At 35.6% G+C, this 17,370-nt stretch overlaps 1 protein-coding gene across 1 annotated transcript in view; it reads right to left on the bottom strand.

Moving 5' to 3' along the window:
- Positions 1 to 17,370, bottom strand: part of MAN2A1 (mannosidase alpha class 2A member 1) — a 113,959-nt gene that overhangs the window by 11,428 nt on the left and 85,161 nt on the right. Inside the window, exons 17-20 of the mRNA XM_027671156.1 lie at positions 15,620 to 15,753; positions 14,395 to 14,536; positions 13,580 to 13,713; positions 1,426 to 1,620 (exon numbers count right to left, since the gene is read on the bottom strand). Of these exons, the coding sequence (XP_027526957.1) occupies positions 1,426 to 1,620; positions 13,580 to 13,713; positions 14,395 to 14,536; positions 15,620 to 15,753 (605 nt within the window). The remainder of the gene's footprint in view (positions 1 to 1,425; positions 1,621 to 13,579; positions 13,714 to 14,394; positions 14,537 to 15,619; positions 15,754 to 17,370) is intronic.

Raw genomic sequence — 17,370 nt, 5'->3', positions numbered from 1 at the left:
AATATACAGTTGTAGACAAGGAAGAGATCATAGTCTTAAATACCCTTATACCAACTGGGATGGTGGGGCCACTATAGCCTAGATAAAATCATGGAATTCGCCTGCAAGTAGCAACATTGAACTCAAAAAACAGACACAGAGCCACCCTTTATTTCCACAGGTTTCACAGCCAGATGATACAAACAAGGGGGGGGGAAGTTTAGGCCTCAAAGAGGGAGAGGGAACATGTTCATGAAGGTCTACACCTGAACTTGATATGTTGAAGCAAATCCTCACATTAAAATCCTCACAGTGAAGTGTGAAACATCACTTCATGTGAAGACTTAATTCAATATTAGGTTTTCTCCAAACTTTTCAAAGGTATAAGACCCACCACAAAGTCTAAAGTTATTCCACTTTGAAATTCAAAATAAGAATCAGTCACAGCTGAAGGAGCGTATGTGAGATTGAACTACTAACAGAGAAAGCATGAGAAAGTAAACAAATTCTTTAAGTTCTAAAATGAGGATTAGGACTTACAACAAAGAACAGATAAAGGGAACATAATCTGACGTTAATATAGATGAGTAGTTTTACCTCAGCCACTATGGAGACTCTAAAGGAGAAGGGACAAGTAGTTTGTAATTATCTAAGTATGGCAGAATAAAAAAAAGAGATTTCATTGTGGTAACAGCACTGGTGAGTGACAATGCAATGCAGCATAAAGTTAAGAGATTCACATTTAAAAGGTGTTGAAAAACTGAAAAGAATTTATAGAACAGTTGCCAGAAGAAGGATGCAAAACCAGTTCCTTTAGTTTAGGAAACAGACAATTAAATTATGGTAGTTACACGCCTTTCCTGCCTTTGCAAGGAAAAAAATATTGAGTACAGAAGAGGCTTTTTTTATTTGAGTTTTTTTTTTTATTTTTTCATTTGTTTTTTTTTTTTTATTTGTATACCTACCAGAGGATAGTTTCACAGGATCCAAGCATTACAAGATGATGTTAGAATAATTAAACAAGGTCTTGTAAATAAGCTTAGAAGTGCTTTAACAATACAAGTTGAGTTTAAAACTATAACCTTCATTAAAAACACACGTAAATCAAAGTCTAATGATCTTAAATTTAATTCTTCTAATACAGAAAAGGCTGAAGTATATGAACTATTCTCTCTTAAACTTTGGGAACACATTAAAATGTGTCCCCTCTGGAGACAGAATACTGTACTATGCATATTCATATGCTGTGAAAAAACAACCCCTGCAATTCATATTACTCAGACACAAGCCTTTAGTTCTTGCAGATTTAACAAAAGATAGTTATCACATAGCAGTTTACCATATCATATAAAACCTCCCCTAAATTACTTCCAAAGAATAAATTGTTTGTCTATATTAATAAGCTATATCATATTTTTGCTCACAAAAGCAGTGGTTTGACCTTACCTTTGATTGGATTGTCCTCAAATTGACTATATGCATGTCACAAGGCATGGACAACATGAGTGGAGAAAATGTATTTATCATCTCTGGGACACCTGAATCTGCATTTGTTGTCATTGGAATTACAGGATGATTTAAGAAAAGAGAGGTCATATGGCTAAGAAGTGATGGAAAACTGACTGATGCCTTCTCTTCACTCTGCAAAATACAAAAGAATTAATCCAGTTAAGATATCTGAATTTTTAAACTCACTTATTTTATAAATTATTCCATTCATTGCCTAGAAAATTTTAATTTTTAGACTGCCCATTTAATTACCTTTGGAAACTTTTGATTGTCCACTAGTTTTCTTCTATTACTAGGTATACTTTCCTGTTTTTACACACCATTAGTACATCTTCCAAAATTATGATTAGATGACATCTCATTTTACACCATTCCTCACCTTTCTGTGTTGGATCCTGAGGTACAAACAACGTAGTTTAGAGAAAGAAACTAACAACTACTTTAGCAAGTTGCTCCTATTTATTCAGTATCTTTTTGAATATGGAGAAAAAAAAGCTAGTCTTTTGCAGGCTTCCTTTTCCATATTAATTTTCTGACCTGTATTTCTTACTTTCTCTAACTTGTATCCTAAATCCTTCATTCTATTCTAAATCTTTCTTCTTCAAACTATTCACTGGAAGAAATAACAACTGGTATCTTTGTCTTGATCCACATTGCAAGAGATTTCTTCTCAAATTTTTATGTCAATCTCATGCCAGCAGGAAGTGAACGGACTCTCTCCCAACATTTCACAAATTTTGTACCTTCCCAAGTTTTGTATTTGCAGTGTTTTTACACAGCTGCAGAAGCTGCTTTACAAACCTGAAATTGCTAAATCCTACATATTCACAACAACTAGCTAAACTCCATAGAAGCCAAAGAAAGAAAACAAAGGAACTTTAAAAAGGCAATTTCTGTTTTGGAATGTCAGTGAAGATAAGAGTAGAAATGGGTGAAAACTTCTTTTGCTCTTATTTTTTCTTTTTTTCCTTGCATACTTAGTCAGATAAATCCCTCCTTGTTTAGAGTTAAACAGGTGACATTTAATGAAAACATAGTATCTTAAGCATTGTTATATTAAACTTACATTTTATGACAGGTTGAAAAAATAGAAATAAAAAACAAATGGGTGATATTTTAAGCAAAGGGGAGGATTATTTTCTATCTTATAACAGACAACCATAACAGTAATTTCTGTTTTGGGGTGTGTATGCATGTATGCATATTTATTTATACCTCTGGAGCAGCACTGAGTACAGCTGACAGTGTAGCAACTGAAAACATGCCAGAGCTGACTCAATGCAAGATGGTAATTTCTGTTTTACTCTTGGTGCTTTTCTTAGTAATGTCTAAGACTTCGCTTCTTACTACTAAGCATTGAGGCTAGTACTTTTAAATACCTATTATGACATACAAATTACTTTATAGAACTGATAACAGTTGATCGTTGCAGAGGATTGATCCTCTATGTGTCTCACTACATTTATTTACATTGAATTCCATCTGCCATTTTACAGCATCTTTAATCAGTCATGAGTTTTCTACTCCTTAGTTAGCCTTGATTTTTTTTTTCATTATCTTAAAAAGTTCAGCATCACTGGTCAACGTCATTGTCATAATTTTCTTATTTTCCAATTACAGTATGAGCAAGCTTGCTCTACATACAACTAAATCTGAAAGCCTGCAGTTCAAGTGACTGCATGCATGCTCTACCCACAGGGAAAATCTGCTTTCAAAGCAGAATTCGCTTTTTGGTCCCAAGAGGAACATTGTTCACTCTGTTGCCATAGATGTGCTACAGTCAGTCAAAATATTTTATTGTCATTTCTCTCTATTATTATTATTATTATTCCATCTTTTTTCCTCCTGTAAAATGAGTTGATTGCTTATATCTGAGAACTTGAAAACAGGTCTCCTAAAATATCTCACAAATCACACATGAATCAGAAAAATAATTTATCCATTCTATTTAAAACAAAATATGCAGGAAAAGTCCTTGCAAATGGTTCCTAGTTCTAGGCATGTTACCTAAGAATAAGCAAAAGAGAAAACTACCATCTAGTAACAACAGTTATTCAAGATAAGCTTTTCATTTTAAACAATGGGTATCCATACTCATTTGAGATCAGTAATTTTGCCTAAACAGAATTCACATTCAGCCATTTCCTCCTCTACTTTCAACCTCTGCCTAACATACACTGCTAACATGTTCAAGGAAGAAGTGCCTGTCCCATACCCAACACAGTTGCCCTCAACTCCAGATTTCTCAGATTTAAGGGATTCCAAGGAGACGGAAAGAGAAAGAGGGGTGAACCTTCACAGAAATAACATTTCCTTTTGTCTTGTCTTTCTTTAAAATGTTTTATTTATGTACAAATCCTCACACTAAGACATCCCAAATATTTGGAGAAGGGCCACAATTTGTTATGTGAAGAGTGACTGAAAAATCTTTCTATTAAGTGCAACTTTATGCCTGAAAGAAGGTGCTTGCTGAAACAAATTGAACTCATTTAGATGTCCCCATAATTTCAGTAACAGATGGTCCTCAGAAAATGCCACCAAGGTAATTTTAGACGAAGAGACATGACATCTTTCTGAAAGCTTGTGCCATATGTACAGAAAACCACTGTGTACGGAAACACTAGCATGCCACCCATGAGTCAAAACTTTGCCCAAAGCCCAGAGACCCAAGTGTAAATAAAAATGGGAGGCAAGTTTGCATATTGTCTGACACAAAAGTAAAAGACTGCCCACGGTAAAAGTATCAGATGAATCCTCAGCCTTGTCAAGGAAAGGATAGCACAGGGAAGGTAAATCTTCTAGGCCTGAATCCTTAGCCTTCTCTAAGACTAACAGAAGCAATAAGAATAAAAAAGGTGGATTTAATATAAAGATGTAGTAGGCTATATTGCAGTTGAGAATCCAGGAAAGATGGAAGGAATGTCACGGAAAACTTTGAAAAAGAATGTGGTGGAGAGAGAATATGGGCAGTGGGACAAAATTGTCAGATAACCCATAGCACAATCAGAAAATCCACTCCTCAGCTCCTAGATTCTTGAAATAACTGAGGATTGCTGAGAAACACAGCCTTGAAAGACTCTAGCAAATGCTAGAACCAGAGATGATTCAGCTTGGCTGATTTTTGTTCCCAATACATCTCCCCATAATAAAACATTAGGGGCATTATCCCTCATGCATTATCCCCTTTGAAACTAAGACTTAGGTGGAGATTTTATCTTGAGTCCTGTATTCCTACATATGAAACGACAGTCCATTTTGGATGATTGCACTAACAGAAGTGCAGTCATTCACTGAATCTATGTAATAGCAATGGGAATGGAGAGTACAGAAGGTGTCAAAAGCTGCCAGAAGACCAAGGGAAAAACACTTTTGCAAACACCGTGAAGACAATGCTATCACAGAAGATTGAGAAGGGACACTTCAAATCACACTCCCCCCTAGGTACATCACAGTCATGAAAGGATTGGAGTACATCTTTCCCCTCTCAATCTACTGATCCAAAATTTAAACAGGACTCTCGGGAAAGAGAGATGAGAAGAGTTTGCACATGCAAGAATATATTTGGAAGAATAATTACTCTATACACACCTTCACCATGTGGATGGCTTTCAGCAGTACCCTGCTGATGCTAAGTAGAAGATGTAGTCCCACAGTCTCCATCTAATTCAAGTACTGCTCTCTCAAAAGTGACATTATTTCCTCAACTTCAATGACAGCATTTATCACTCAAAGTGTGAATGCAGCTCCTCTGGCACCCTTACAAACATTAAGTATTGGTAAGAATCTGATGAATGTCAGATCATGATGTGCCAGCTTAATGAGCTCTAATCAAAGCAAATACTGCCTTTTTAACCACCTTACAATACATTCATATACACTTATCCAATTGGAAATAGTCTGTGTTGAAATACAATCGCTTGAATGATTTTGCAATACATGTAAACAAATAATTTAGGATTTTTCCTTGTCATCAAAAGTAAGGTGAATAATTTTAAATTTTCTGTTTTGAGGAAAAACAAACCATACTCCAGTATAACGCTATCTTACAATTTGCAACAAGTTCTAAGAATAGCCTCATCTATAAAAAGTGCCCTTATATCAGAAATGAGCTATTTTACTGATAATCACAGAAACAATAGAAAGGATTGGGTTGGAAAGGATGTTCAAGTTCTGACCCCTCTGCCTTTGGCAGGGATGCCACCTACTAGATCAGGTTACTCAGGGCCCTGTCCAAACTCGCCTTGAACACTTCCAGGTTTGGGGCATCCCTGCCCTGGGCAAAGTATTTCAGTGCCTCCTTATCGTCTGAGTAAAGAGTTTCTTCCTAATATCCAACCTAAATCTCCCTTCTTTTAATTTAAAACCATTTCCCCTTTTCCTGTCATTATCTGGTTGTGTAAAAAAGTCACTCTCCCTCCAAGAAAAGACTTGGAGTGTTTTCTGGAAAGAGTCTTAATTGAGGAACTAATGCCCTTAATTAGGGGACAAAAACACTATAATCACTCTTAAGAAATCACTTAGTAATTGAATATAAGAAATAAATGGAAAATAATGTAGAGAAGAAAGTAAAGCTGACGCAGTTAATAACTGGACATGAATTGAGCTAACAGAAAACCAATGAACTTTTCAATACAGACAAGAAGTCTAAAATTTCCCATATAAAAGGAGAGAAACTGAGGCAGACAGTATAACAATTGCATATCTTGAATATTTGCTCCTCCTCTAGACTTTTCTCTGCTATAAAAAGAGTCACAAAACACATTTAATTATAACAGTAAATCCCCATTGGCACCTGAACTACCTGATCAAATATGCTGAAATGTGTATGCTGACTTTGGGTGTCAGCTCATTCAAATAAAATCTGGAAACAGAGAGAATTCTGGGCCTGCAAGATTAAGGGATGCAGACTAAAACAGTTTGATACCTAACCACTTAGATTATTCCTGGAAAGAAAAAGTCTCTCATTCTCTCTCATGCTGTGTGAGGAAACAATTTATACCAACTTTCCCTCTCGCCAACACACAGCACTCTTCAAAGAAGAATGTTTCTGGACTGGAAAATCTAATCTGTGGAGTGAAAGACGTTGTCAGAGCATCTTTAGTCCCAAAACATATGGAGACAATATTTTTAAATATCTCTTAATCATAAACTAGCAACTGAAAACAACCAAGAAGGTGAGTCAAAGAATCCCAAAGACAAGTACAGGTTTTACATGCAAGACTGCCTGGCTGTTATCTCATCAAGTGAAAATCAGATGCAGTTGCTTTAAATTCATTCAAAGTTGCACACTGTAATACAAAAAGAACAATCAAAGTCTGACAAGTTCTCCAAGTCCTCCTTATATGGATGAATCATTCCCTTTTTCTGAGGTTGATATCTGGAGCTAGATTTTTGTGTAAAAACTCCTTGTGAGTTTGAGAAGGAAAGGGGAAAGATGTTGGACAATGGGCCTTACACCCATGACACAACAAATAGCAATTAGTCACTGATGAAAACTGGATTAATTCTTCTGAGTTGAGTAATTCCTTTTCAGTGTCCCAAAGTGTGATGTTCATGTAAGCACCTGTCAAAGAAAGCACTGACCATCACTTCAGGTAGCTTTGAAAATGGCTAGTGGTCACAGAGGGAATTTTGTATGGAAATCAAATAAGATGATAACAAGATCTCCTCTGAGCAGTGGGATTCAGAACATTTAAGATGTCAAAGCTCTACAAGATTCTTCAGCAGAGCAATCTTAAGGTAATCTCTGAAAAAAAAAGTGTATCCTCTGCAAAAAATTAGACTTTTAGGAAAGGCTGGATAAGTTGCAACTAGACATAACAACCACAAATGTGAGTACTGAACAGGCAGCTATCCTGAAATCTTAAAAAGACTATAAACAAGAGTACTGATGCCAGATTATCTTCTGCTATACCAGAGCATCAGGCTTTCCTGAAATACTGGGGACAAAAACCCAAATAAATGTAAGGTTAGAATTGTTAATCTGTACATTTTTGTCAACAGTGACATATCCATCAGCTATGGTACATTTTTGCACATCAAAGCTTTTTTTTTTTTTTTTGGCCATATGTTTCAAGCCCTTTATTGAGAATGATGATCTGGAATGCTGAGGGTCTTTTGATAGCTATTGAAGTGACCAGCAAAGGAGGACTCATCTATAAGCAGAGTAAATCTGATATTATCTCTTTACTTCAGGGAATGTAAAATTTTCTAACAATTCACTTGGAGGGTGTTACACTGGAAATGCATGTTTGCCACACTAGGTGAAAGGGGTTTTTAAAGAAAAAGTGAAAATTCTTAGGCACCATAAAATATCCACAAGACTGCATGTTCATTTGGTCACTAAAATCACAACAGATTTTCTGTACTGCCTGTGCATTCTTAGCTGGCACTAAGACTGCAGATAAGGGAACCTGGGACTCCTAGAGATAACCAAATCCAGGGAAATTTGGATCCACAGGAGGAACTCTTCCCAGTCTGTCAGAGCCAAATATGGTAGTCTCCAACACCAGGGGACTCCTCTCATTCCAGGCTAATAGATGGGACCCTGCTGTGGTTCTGTGCCTCCAACATCAATCAGGAGAAAGGCAGAGCATTATTCCCATTAAGGCATATATGTAAAATCATGGCCAGCCATACACATCAGCAGAGAGTAACACCTTTGCCAGAACCCACATAAGCAGAGCACTTGGGTAACACAAGTAGAACAGACAATCCAAACATGATTGTGCCCTCCAGCTGATCAGGTCTGGAGTTCCCTGGTTAAAGACCCTCACTTTCTTGATTTGTAAGTTAACTCAACAACCACTTATCCCTCAAAAACCAGTGTGGACTTTAAGCCCATCTGAGATGCAGCTCTGGACCTTAGGCCTCCAGATTCATCAGCTCAGATTACACATTCTTCCAGGTGCCAGCCCCTTACCTGTCAGCTTGCATTTTGCTAGCTGTTTACATGCACACATGGAAAATATAGGTCTGACCAGCAACTGGAAGCCAGTCCAATGGCCTCTCTCCCTCCAACAACTGTCACAAAGACCTCTTAGTCTAGCTGTTTCCTAGTCTATCTGATGTTAGCTAATGGCTCACACAGATTCAGAAAAGGTTGGGGACTTGCAAAGAAAGTAGATTTAATAATACAGAATGAGCTGTGGTGATCAAGCACTGGTCCTGATCAGACCCTTTCATGCTTTTTTTACCCCTTATTTTTCACACTCATTACTCCTCAATCCTTCTCTTTCCTCTCCTGTGTCACTGCCACTTAACATTCCATAACAAATCTCTTTTTGAAAAAGAAAAGTCCCAAAATTCCCTTAGACTAGGGTAATTTCTGCTGATCCATCTTGTTCGGTTTCATACCAGGAACAGTCTAATTTTCTCCCTTTCATGGTCTCAGGAACAGTTAGTGCTCCACCTATCACTGTTCCTTTGGTGACTGTCAGTTCCTTGCATTTAATATAGTGAGTCTTTAATCAGATGCCATAACATAAATTATGTTCTATAAAGAGATCATTTGATGAACAGGTGCTTGCTGGTCTATGGAAGAGTCTTGAGTAGCTGACACAAAGTTCCTGCATAAGAAATACAGTACAAACTATACAGTAGTAGCAGTAATAATAATTTAGTGTTTTAAGCAAAGCTGTAAAGAAGTAGCACATACCTGAATATGACTCCAAATGAAGTAAGAAACTAGTGTTCCCTCTTAACTAAATATATGTGGTAAGGCTCTAAAGAAGATGTATTGGGTTCTGTGTGACAGCAAGAGGGAAATGCCTTTTTTTTTAAATTTCATTCTATATTTTATTTCATTCACCATAAAACCCTAAAACCTTAACATTCAGGATTTTCTATATATTTGATGAGTTCACTGTGGTAATTACAACTAAAAATGATATTGGAATATCTCAGCTTGTCACACATGGGCTTGAAAAAGCTTTTAAATTGTAATTATTAAGCCAATGTCAAGTTTCTGCTTTTTTGAAACATCAAGTAATTATGTTTGTTAAGGTGCGGATACATGTAGCATAGCAATGCACAGTATGTAGTATATAGCTACCATGTGAGGCACATGCATTATAAATATGCACACCAAGGAAGTGGCAAATGCAACAGAATAATCAGGTAGAAGTTGCTGTATCACTAACCACACATTCTCAGAGAAAGTGGATACTGACAAGTATTTAATAAGAAAAAGAGAGTAGTTGTATTTAGTGGAAGAAAGGGAGTTTGACTATCTTCCCACATATTTGTGATTTTATTTACTGCCTGTATCATTGTTTTGCTAAACAACCTCCCCCAAACCATAGCGACTATTTGAGCCACTGAATTTTGGCTATGAATCCAGTTAAATTAGTTGAGCAAGTCAAGGCAAGGTATGAAATAGGAACCTGAAGAAGAAAGTGTATACCTGGCATGGCATCTTTTCTCCAGCTACGTCACTGATGAAATAAATGTATTACCACTTCCTATAAATCCTATTTCTTTCATATTCTTACACTAATACAACATCCTGAGGTCCAGAAAGTAAAAAGGTATTAATGTTTATTTTTCCAAAACTTACAATAAATATAGAACAGTCTATATTTTCAAAAATAAGCATTTACTATTTTGACAGGCAAGTATTGATAACAGTACTCAGTTTCATTCTCAGCTAAATATTAATCCCTCCAATTTAAAATTGAAATGCATTCAGTTCTTACTTAACAATCTGAGGAAAAAGAAGGTTTAATATTAGAAGCGAATTCAAAGAGATATTCAAAGCCAAAAAATGCTTGTAAGGACAAAAAGAACACAAAGCAGAATTGGTTACAACTACTAGGATTAAAAGACCTATGTAGAAATTGTATCAAAACACAGCAAAAATATCTCAGCCCTGAGGGACACAATTATCAATAAATTATGTGAGTATAATGTAAAGTGAAATGAGATTTGTCCAGCTCTTACTACATACACAGCTTACTTAATGAACTATACCATCATTCTGAACAAACCTTTAGTAGTATCCAGCTTAGGGAAAAAAGAAACAATATCCAAACAAACAGAGAATAAAACCCAAACATCTCCCCCCAAACCCTCCCACACAAAAACAAACCCAAAAAGACAATTGTCTTCAACCTGAAGACAATATCAGACAACATCAGAATGAGTATTTATGACTGATTCGATGGGCTAGAATTCAAGAGCCAAAACCCAGGTAGCATTAGGATTAGGAGCCTATTAGAATACAGACTGAGTATGCTAGCAATTATTACGAATTATTAAGAATTCTCCTCTATCTACCCGCCGGACAGGTGCATCTTACACTTCAGGACATTCAAGTGGTTTGACTCTGCCATTAAAATTTACTGTTCAGGGTGGGGGAGTATTTCAGAGATATAAATGGAAAGAAACTTTTGGTTGATACTGTCATAAACAAAAACATCCACAGTAATTTCACCAGTGATGCACATTTATTTTAATTAATTTTAAAGAACTGCATATCTTACACTTCATATGCTCTCCTTTTATGGGGAAGATTCTCAAAGAGCAGAAAAAATCAGAATTGTTTTTGAGAAAAGATAAAATGAAATATTTTGGAATATACATTAGGAAAAGCTTGTACTGGCAAAGATGTCAAGTGATCAAAAGTTTCTCCTCCAGTGGCTTTCATGATTCCCCCAGTCAATAATAAAATAGGGCTTGACAACAAAATCAGGGTCAGTGTATGAGTCACACTGTAGCCAAATGCATATATAAACTGCATATAATTTCATCATCATTTTTTATGACACGGTTATTTTTAAGTTATTATAACAACTACCTTCTAAGTAACAATGCACTAAAAAAACATGTTTGTACATTTAACAATAAAAAAAGGAGGCTACTACTCTTCCTTACTTTAAACGTATTTGAAACAGTAACATGAATCAGAAAATGTTACAGATGTTCAGATAAATTTCAAAAAACAAAATTCTAGAACACTCAATATAGGAAACGGGACTTCCAGATATAACACCAGAAAGAAAATGTTCCTTGAAACATCTTTCTTGGCTCCTGGGGGTTGTGCACACTGTACCAGCTGGGACAATAGCACTTCTTTGGCTGTGCTTCCTCCCTCATAGCTCTGATTCCACTTCTCTTCAAGTCTCCGCAAGAGTGTACAAGAACCAACCATCCTTAAAGTCCTCAACAGTTCTTTAAAACCACACGCAGCATAAAGAGTTATGGGGAAAGGTAGATGCAGGAGCACAGGTATCCAAAACACCCCAGAAATTTTTTATTGTAGCAGGTAATTACAAGCCCTTTCTCCTTTCAAAGATTCTCAGTAATTTGCACAGAATCTTTCAAAACTGTAGGAAAGAAAGGATTTTAACAAAAAAAGGGAAATATGTTGTTACTCTACTGACATGACGCCTGCCCGGTACCCCAAACAAACAGGCAAATATATGCAAAGACACATGTAAATGTTTCACTAACTCAAAAATACCAGAGTTGTTTAGGTTGCCTTTATTCTAATTGAGGTAACGTAAAAATATTTTCTGATAGTGTTTTGGTTTGAAGTACCAGTGCTTTTCTGAAATTAAACTTACGGCCAGCCCCACTTCACCAGGCACTGTTGCAGTTTGCAGAGGAGTCTCAGTGTGTAAGGAATAGCTCTCTATTAGAAGGAAGTAACCAAGAAGCTTCCCTGGAGGTATGGCACCAAACATGCTCTAACCCATCACATCTCCTTTATGGTCTGAATGGATGACTAATCTTTTATGTCTGTTCTGACACAAAAATAGACCTGCTTAGAGCAGGGACTGAACTGGAAGACTTCCAGAGGTACCTTTTGGTGAGTTATTTTATGGTTCTATGGAAAACACTAAAACTGCACACAGTGTCAATGCAAGCACCATAGCACTAACTGATTTTATCTACTTCTGTTGTTTCAAATTATTTGATAATGTAAACATAGATTTCCACGTCCAGTAATTCTTACTTACCAGCTTCACATTCTAATTTAATACAACACAAATTACCCTGGGTACTAAAGAATTTTTTGGTGGCAGTACAGATCTCTCTGCAGGTTTCTTCTTGTAAGGACAGATTAACCTGTGCAATGTTCATTGTTGTCAAAGCCAGACTGCTGCTGAACTCAAGTTAGCATGGATAGTTGCACACCCCACTGGTAAATGCAGTTAATATGCAGTCTGTGTATACATGATGAGGAACTAGAAAATCAAAATGACATGTACAACTGTCAATCATTAAATGGTGAAAATCAGCTTTAAGCTTGATATTATCCTCCTCTCACAGTGGTTAATGACATCCATTATAAACCAGAATTAATTCCAATTTATCTGCATATTCATTAGCAGCTCAGTATACAACCTCTCATCTTTAGCTATGCAATGATTTTAAAATATACTCAGTGCTGTCATCACGATTCTACTGCCTCAGCATGAAGATGTACTTCTTGTTTTGTCCTTCTCAAAAATGACAGGAAAAAAACCAAAGAGAGAAAATACAAAGAACTGAAAAAAACTGAAGTTATTCAAAAGACTAAGACACAAAAAGACAATGTGAGATGATCTGTGTAAGTACAAAAAAAACCCTTAAAACAAAATGGTCTCAATTTTCCTAGAATCGTAATGAACTGATAAGGTTCCTATGTCTGGCATCTAAATATTTCCATTTAATTCTTATTTCCTAAGAATATTAAATTTATAAGAGGTTTTCTCTTTCTACTCATTCAACTGAATTATTTTGTCAACCTTTGTTCAGACTCAGTTAATACTGTTAAGAAGCAGAACTCATGCTCATTAGCAATTTTTTAAAGGCATGATAAATAAAAAGGAATTAAAAAAAAAAAGCGAGACTTCCACAACCAAAACTCATACATCGAAGTGTGAGTGAGAAAGTAGATGCTGCAGGATTTGTGTGAGGAATAGTGAAAGACGAAGTCTTTACAAAGAGCATATGCAAGCAAGAGGACAAAACTTGGACTTCGAAGATACGTTTCCTTAGTTCTACAGCCCAGGGAATAATTTATTTACTGAGTTCATTGCTGCTGCAACAGAAATAAATATTTATATGTTAATTAGCAAAAAAAAATCCAGACAGTGAATCCTACCACATCTGTTCCATGTCTTCTTTCCAACAGAAGTCGGAAGATATTAGCTGTAATCTTGTTATCTTGAACACCTTGTCCAAGGCCACGGTTGTCATCCTGCATAAGTCGGCGATCCATGATCACTTCCAGCTGACCTAAAAGAGCAATACAAGGATTATACTACTGACAAGAATATGTAAAGGTTCTATTAAACATAAGAAAACTTCTGTGAAACATAACTTATTAAAAAAATCATAATATTTCTTAAGTATGGAAGAGGAAGAACTGATCAGTATTGTTAAGACTGATTATCAGAACAGTTAATACCATTAGACCTCCCAAATATATTTTTTCCTTTCTTTGCTTTTGTTTCACAGTTGAAGGCAGAAGGTAAAATAGATAGTCAACAGGAGTATATAAACACACACAATCCCTTCTTGTAAGGTTAATTTCACTTGTGGGTGTAGGAAAGAACTTTGCACTAGATAAGCACTCAGTATGAAGTTCTGCGTTTATATGATCTGCAGCATTGAGTTTCATCAGAGTTCTTGGGTGAAAAATACCCTGTTTTGAGAATTTATTGCTCCTTTTGTCTTTTTCACAATCTTTTTCCTCTGCCCCTAGTTTGAGACAGGTCTTTCATTGAAGGTGATAGGATCTCATGCAGGAACAAGCTCTCCCTCCTCTCTTACAGACATATTCTAAAACCTGTCAGAGTTGGAGAAACTTATTTCCTTTCTTCCAATGCTTGTAGGTAGGCTTGGTAATCTCTGAATTAACTATTTCAGAAAAATATGAAGGATAAGCCTTTATCATATCTATCATTTTATATTTACCATTTTTCAAGCTTGCAACACCTAGAGACTGAGCTGAATGGAGTGTCAAACGAACACCAACATCTTGAATATAAGCCATCGTAGTCATAGGATAGATATTTGCTTGAAGAGGCAACTTGCTCATCGTCAGTCTAGGCTGGATCTGCAATATGGACACAAACGTCAATAAAGTACATTCTTTTTGTGCATATAAACAAAGACATTTTTAGACATTTATTCCATGTGCCTTGTAAGAACAATCACCATGAAAGCACTCGTTCCACTGTATTATATAGCTTTTTGGAGATTTATGGCTAAAATTATCACTTTGGAAACGATAACTTTGGTGTACTTTTAGATCAAAGAATATTTTAAAAAATGTGAAAGATCCATCAAGGGAATCTACGAAAAAGATTATCACAGATACAGAATGAGAGAAAATTTTTTCTCCTCTAGAGAGCAAGCAGTGAATAGATTCAAGCAGAAAAGGAATTGTTGATTTATAATGTGAACTTATTAAAGTGCTAGTCAAATTCTTAAATGGTACATGACAAATGAGTAGTAGTATTAAAATTACATTTAAATATTCACTGTCTCCAGCAAAATGCAGTACTACACCATAACTGGAAAAACAGTAGTCTCTTATTCAGCAGGCAAGGCTTTCAATGTATTTGTAAAACTATTCTTAGCAAGGAAGGAAAGTAAGGCAAAACAATATTTTTTTTCCTTTCTTTTGTGTGTGCTGCAGGGTTGAAGTTAAGACAATAGCCACACTGTATTTCATCAGATGCATTACCAGTAAAACATAACACATCCAAAAATACTTCTCTTATTTGCAACTCAGCTGTAAGGAGCTGTTCTCTAGGTCTGAGTTGCTGGTCCTTATATACATCTGTCATGGTGCTATCCAAAGGGCTGTAATTAAATAGACCAAGTAGAGGAAAAGAAGGCATGGAGATATACAAACAACTACATGGTGGTTTCTCATAACCTGCCTTACTATAATTTTAAGTTAAAAAGGATATAAAGGTATATTCAACAAACTCCTTAAAAGTAGTTACTTCTTAATATGGTCTACATCAAATTTTGTAACAGATACATATTAAAAAGCACTTGTCCTCTTAAATGATTAGTGCCGTTTAACATGAGAGTTTTGATTAATCCAAATCAAGATCTTTGCATTCAGAAGGATTTAAACAGTTAAAACTGACACCCTAGACTTTTATAATTACTAGATGACAATTACCTGATATCCATTAAGATCAGTATAGAATCTATTTCGACTGTTAATGTCAGATGAAATTCTCATTGAAAGTTCACGATTATATTCTCCTCTTATGTCCACAATATTGGAAACTTCAAGAGACTGTCCTTCTAAACCTACATGAAAAAAGATGCATTTAAAATCTCTCAATTTTTAAAAGTACAAAAGAATGACTGTGTTCCTAGAAGACAATGACCTAGTTTTGCACTGCTAGTTTTTGTTTTTCCGTTATACCTAACCAGATATTGGAGGCCAGTTCAGTGCTGTCTTAAACAGCAGCTAATATCCTGGAGCAAGACCTGGTCATTCACAGACAAGAATGAAGTTACCAACTTCTTGATAGAACTGTTTGACTGAGCACGAAACTGTGAGCAACTGTTTTAACCATAAGAGGGAGAATCTGTCTTTAGAACAGTAAATTAAGAAACTGTGCTGATATGACCACAACCAGGACACAAAGCTTTGCTGACAGGAAAAAGATTCCTATTCATTAAAAGAAGGATTAGGTATCTGAAAATGCCAAAAAATTGTTCAGTGGGATTATTTTTTTCTACAGTGCCTAGTACTGAAAATTAAATACCTTTAATAATAGCCTGACCTTTTCAAACAGTTCAAGACACAGTTTGGAGTGGAATCATACCATCATTCAGCATGATCACTTCCATCCTTTCCGTAATCTAATGGGACTAAAAATTGTGAAAAGAATTCCACCAAGCAAAACAGAGATATGTATTTTTTATCTCATCTGCTTTGAAATCTGAATGCCACCTGCAGCAGTACCAGCAACTGTTAAAATGTTAACATTTACCAATGGCTATTATAACACAGTGCTAAATGAAAAACATTAAGTTCAGGTAATTACTTCTATTTTCCCAAACCTAGTCTGGAAGAAGTAGATTTATAGGCTCCACTTTTATGTTATTATTCATAGATTTTCCAACTATTTAAAGTAGGACTATAAAAGTATGAGCACATTGCACAAGGATAAAGTAGTTTAGCTTAGAATTTTTAAATTACCAGATTCAAAATTACTTTCAGTCTTTTACTACTACATAATTTGAATTAATACAAAACTGCAATTATGAAGACAATAAAATATAAACTTCTGATTAAAAGAAACAACGAAATCATGCTGGTATCAAAACTAGATGCCAATGGCAGCAGAAATTAAAAATCACTCAACTGTCAATTACTGAACAGAGTTGTCAATGCAGAGTATTTTCTGCTCAAAATAACAGAGTTCTAAAGCCAAAAGTGGCAAAAGCAGTGTTTTACCAAAATTGCTGAAGAAGTTGTAGGACTCAGAAGTATTGTCCAACAGTTGGATTAGCCACACAATCAGGCTTGCTCCCCCATCTCAAGCAGGGTAGGTTACAACAAGATACCAGGTCTTTATTTGAAAATAAAATGTATGTTTATGCATATACAGTTATTGATTTCTTTCCACATACTTTGTTATTGTACCTACCTAGTAAGGCTTCAAAATATCTCATTTTAATTGAAATAATGCTATATAAATAAATTTTCCTTACAAAGCCCAGGAAACAGACTACAGCAAAACAATGATGCAAAGTTATCAAATTTTAAATTTTGAAAAAGAAAACTTCACATGAAGAAATTAAAATGAAAACATGCCAAACAGTGAACAGAAAATACATAAAATACATTTCGCATCATTTTTCCTTTTAAAAGCTGTACACATGGTACAGGACTTCACCGTGATGACTGAATAT

This window comes from Neopelma chrysocephalum, unplaced genomic scaffold (assembly GCF_003984885.1).
Source record: "Neopelma chrysocephalum unplaced genomic scaffold, ASM398488v2 Primary Assembly neopelma1_97034, whole genome shotgun sequence".
Classification (NCBI taxonomy): Eukaryota; Metazoa; Chordata; class Aves; order Passeriformes; family Pipridae; genus Neopelma; species Neopelma chrysocephalum.
This window is presented reverse-complemented; position numbering and strand designations above follow the sequence as displayed.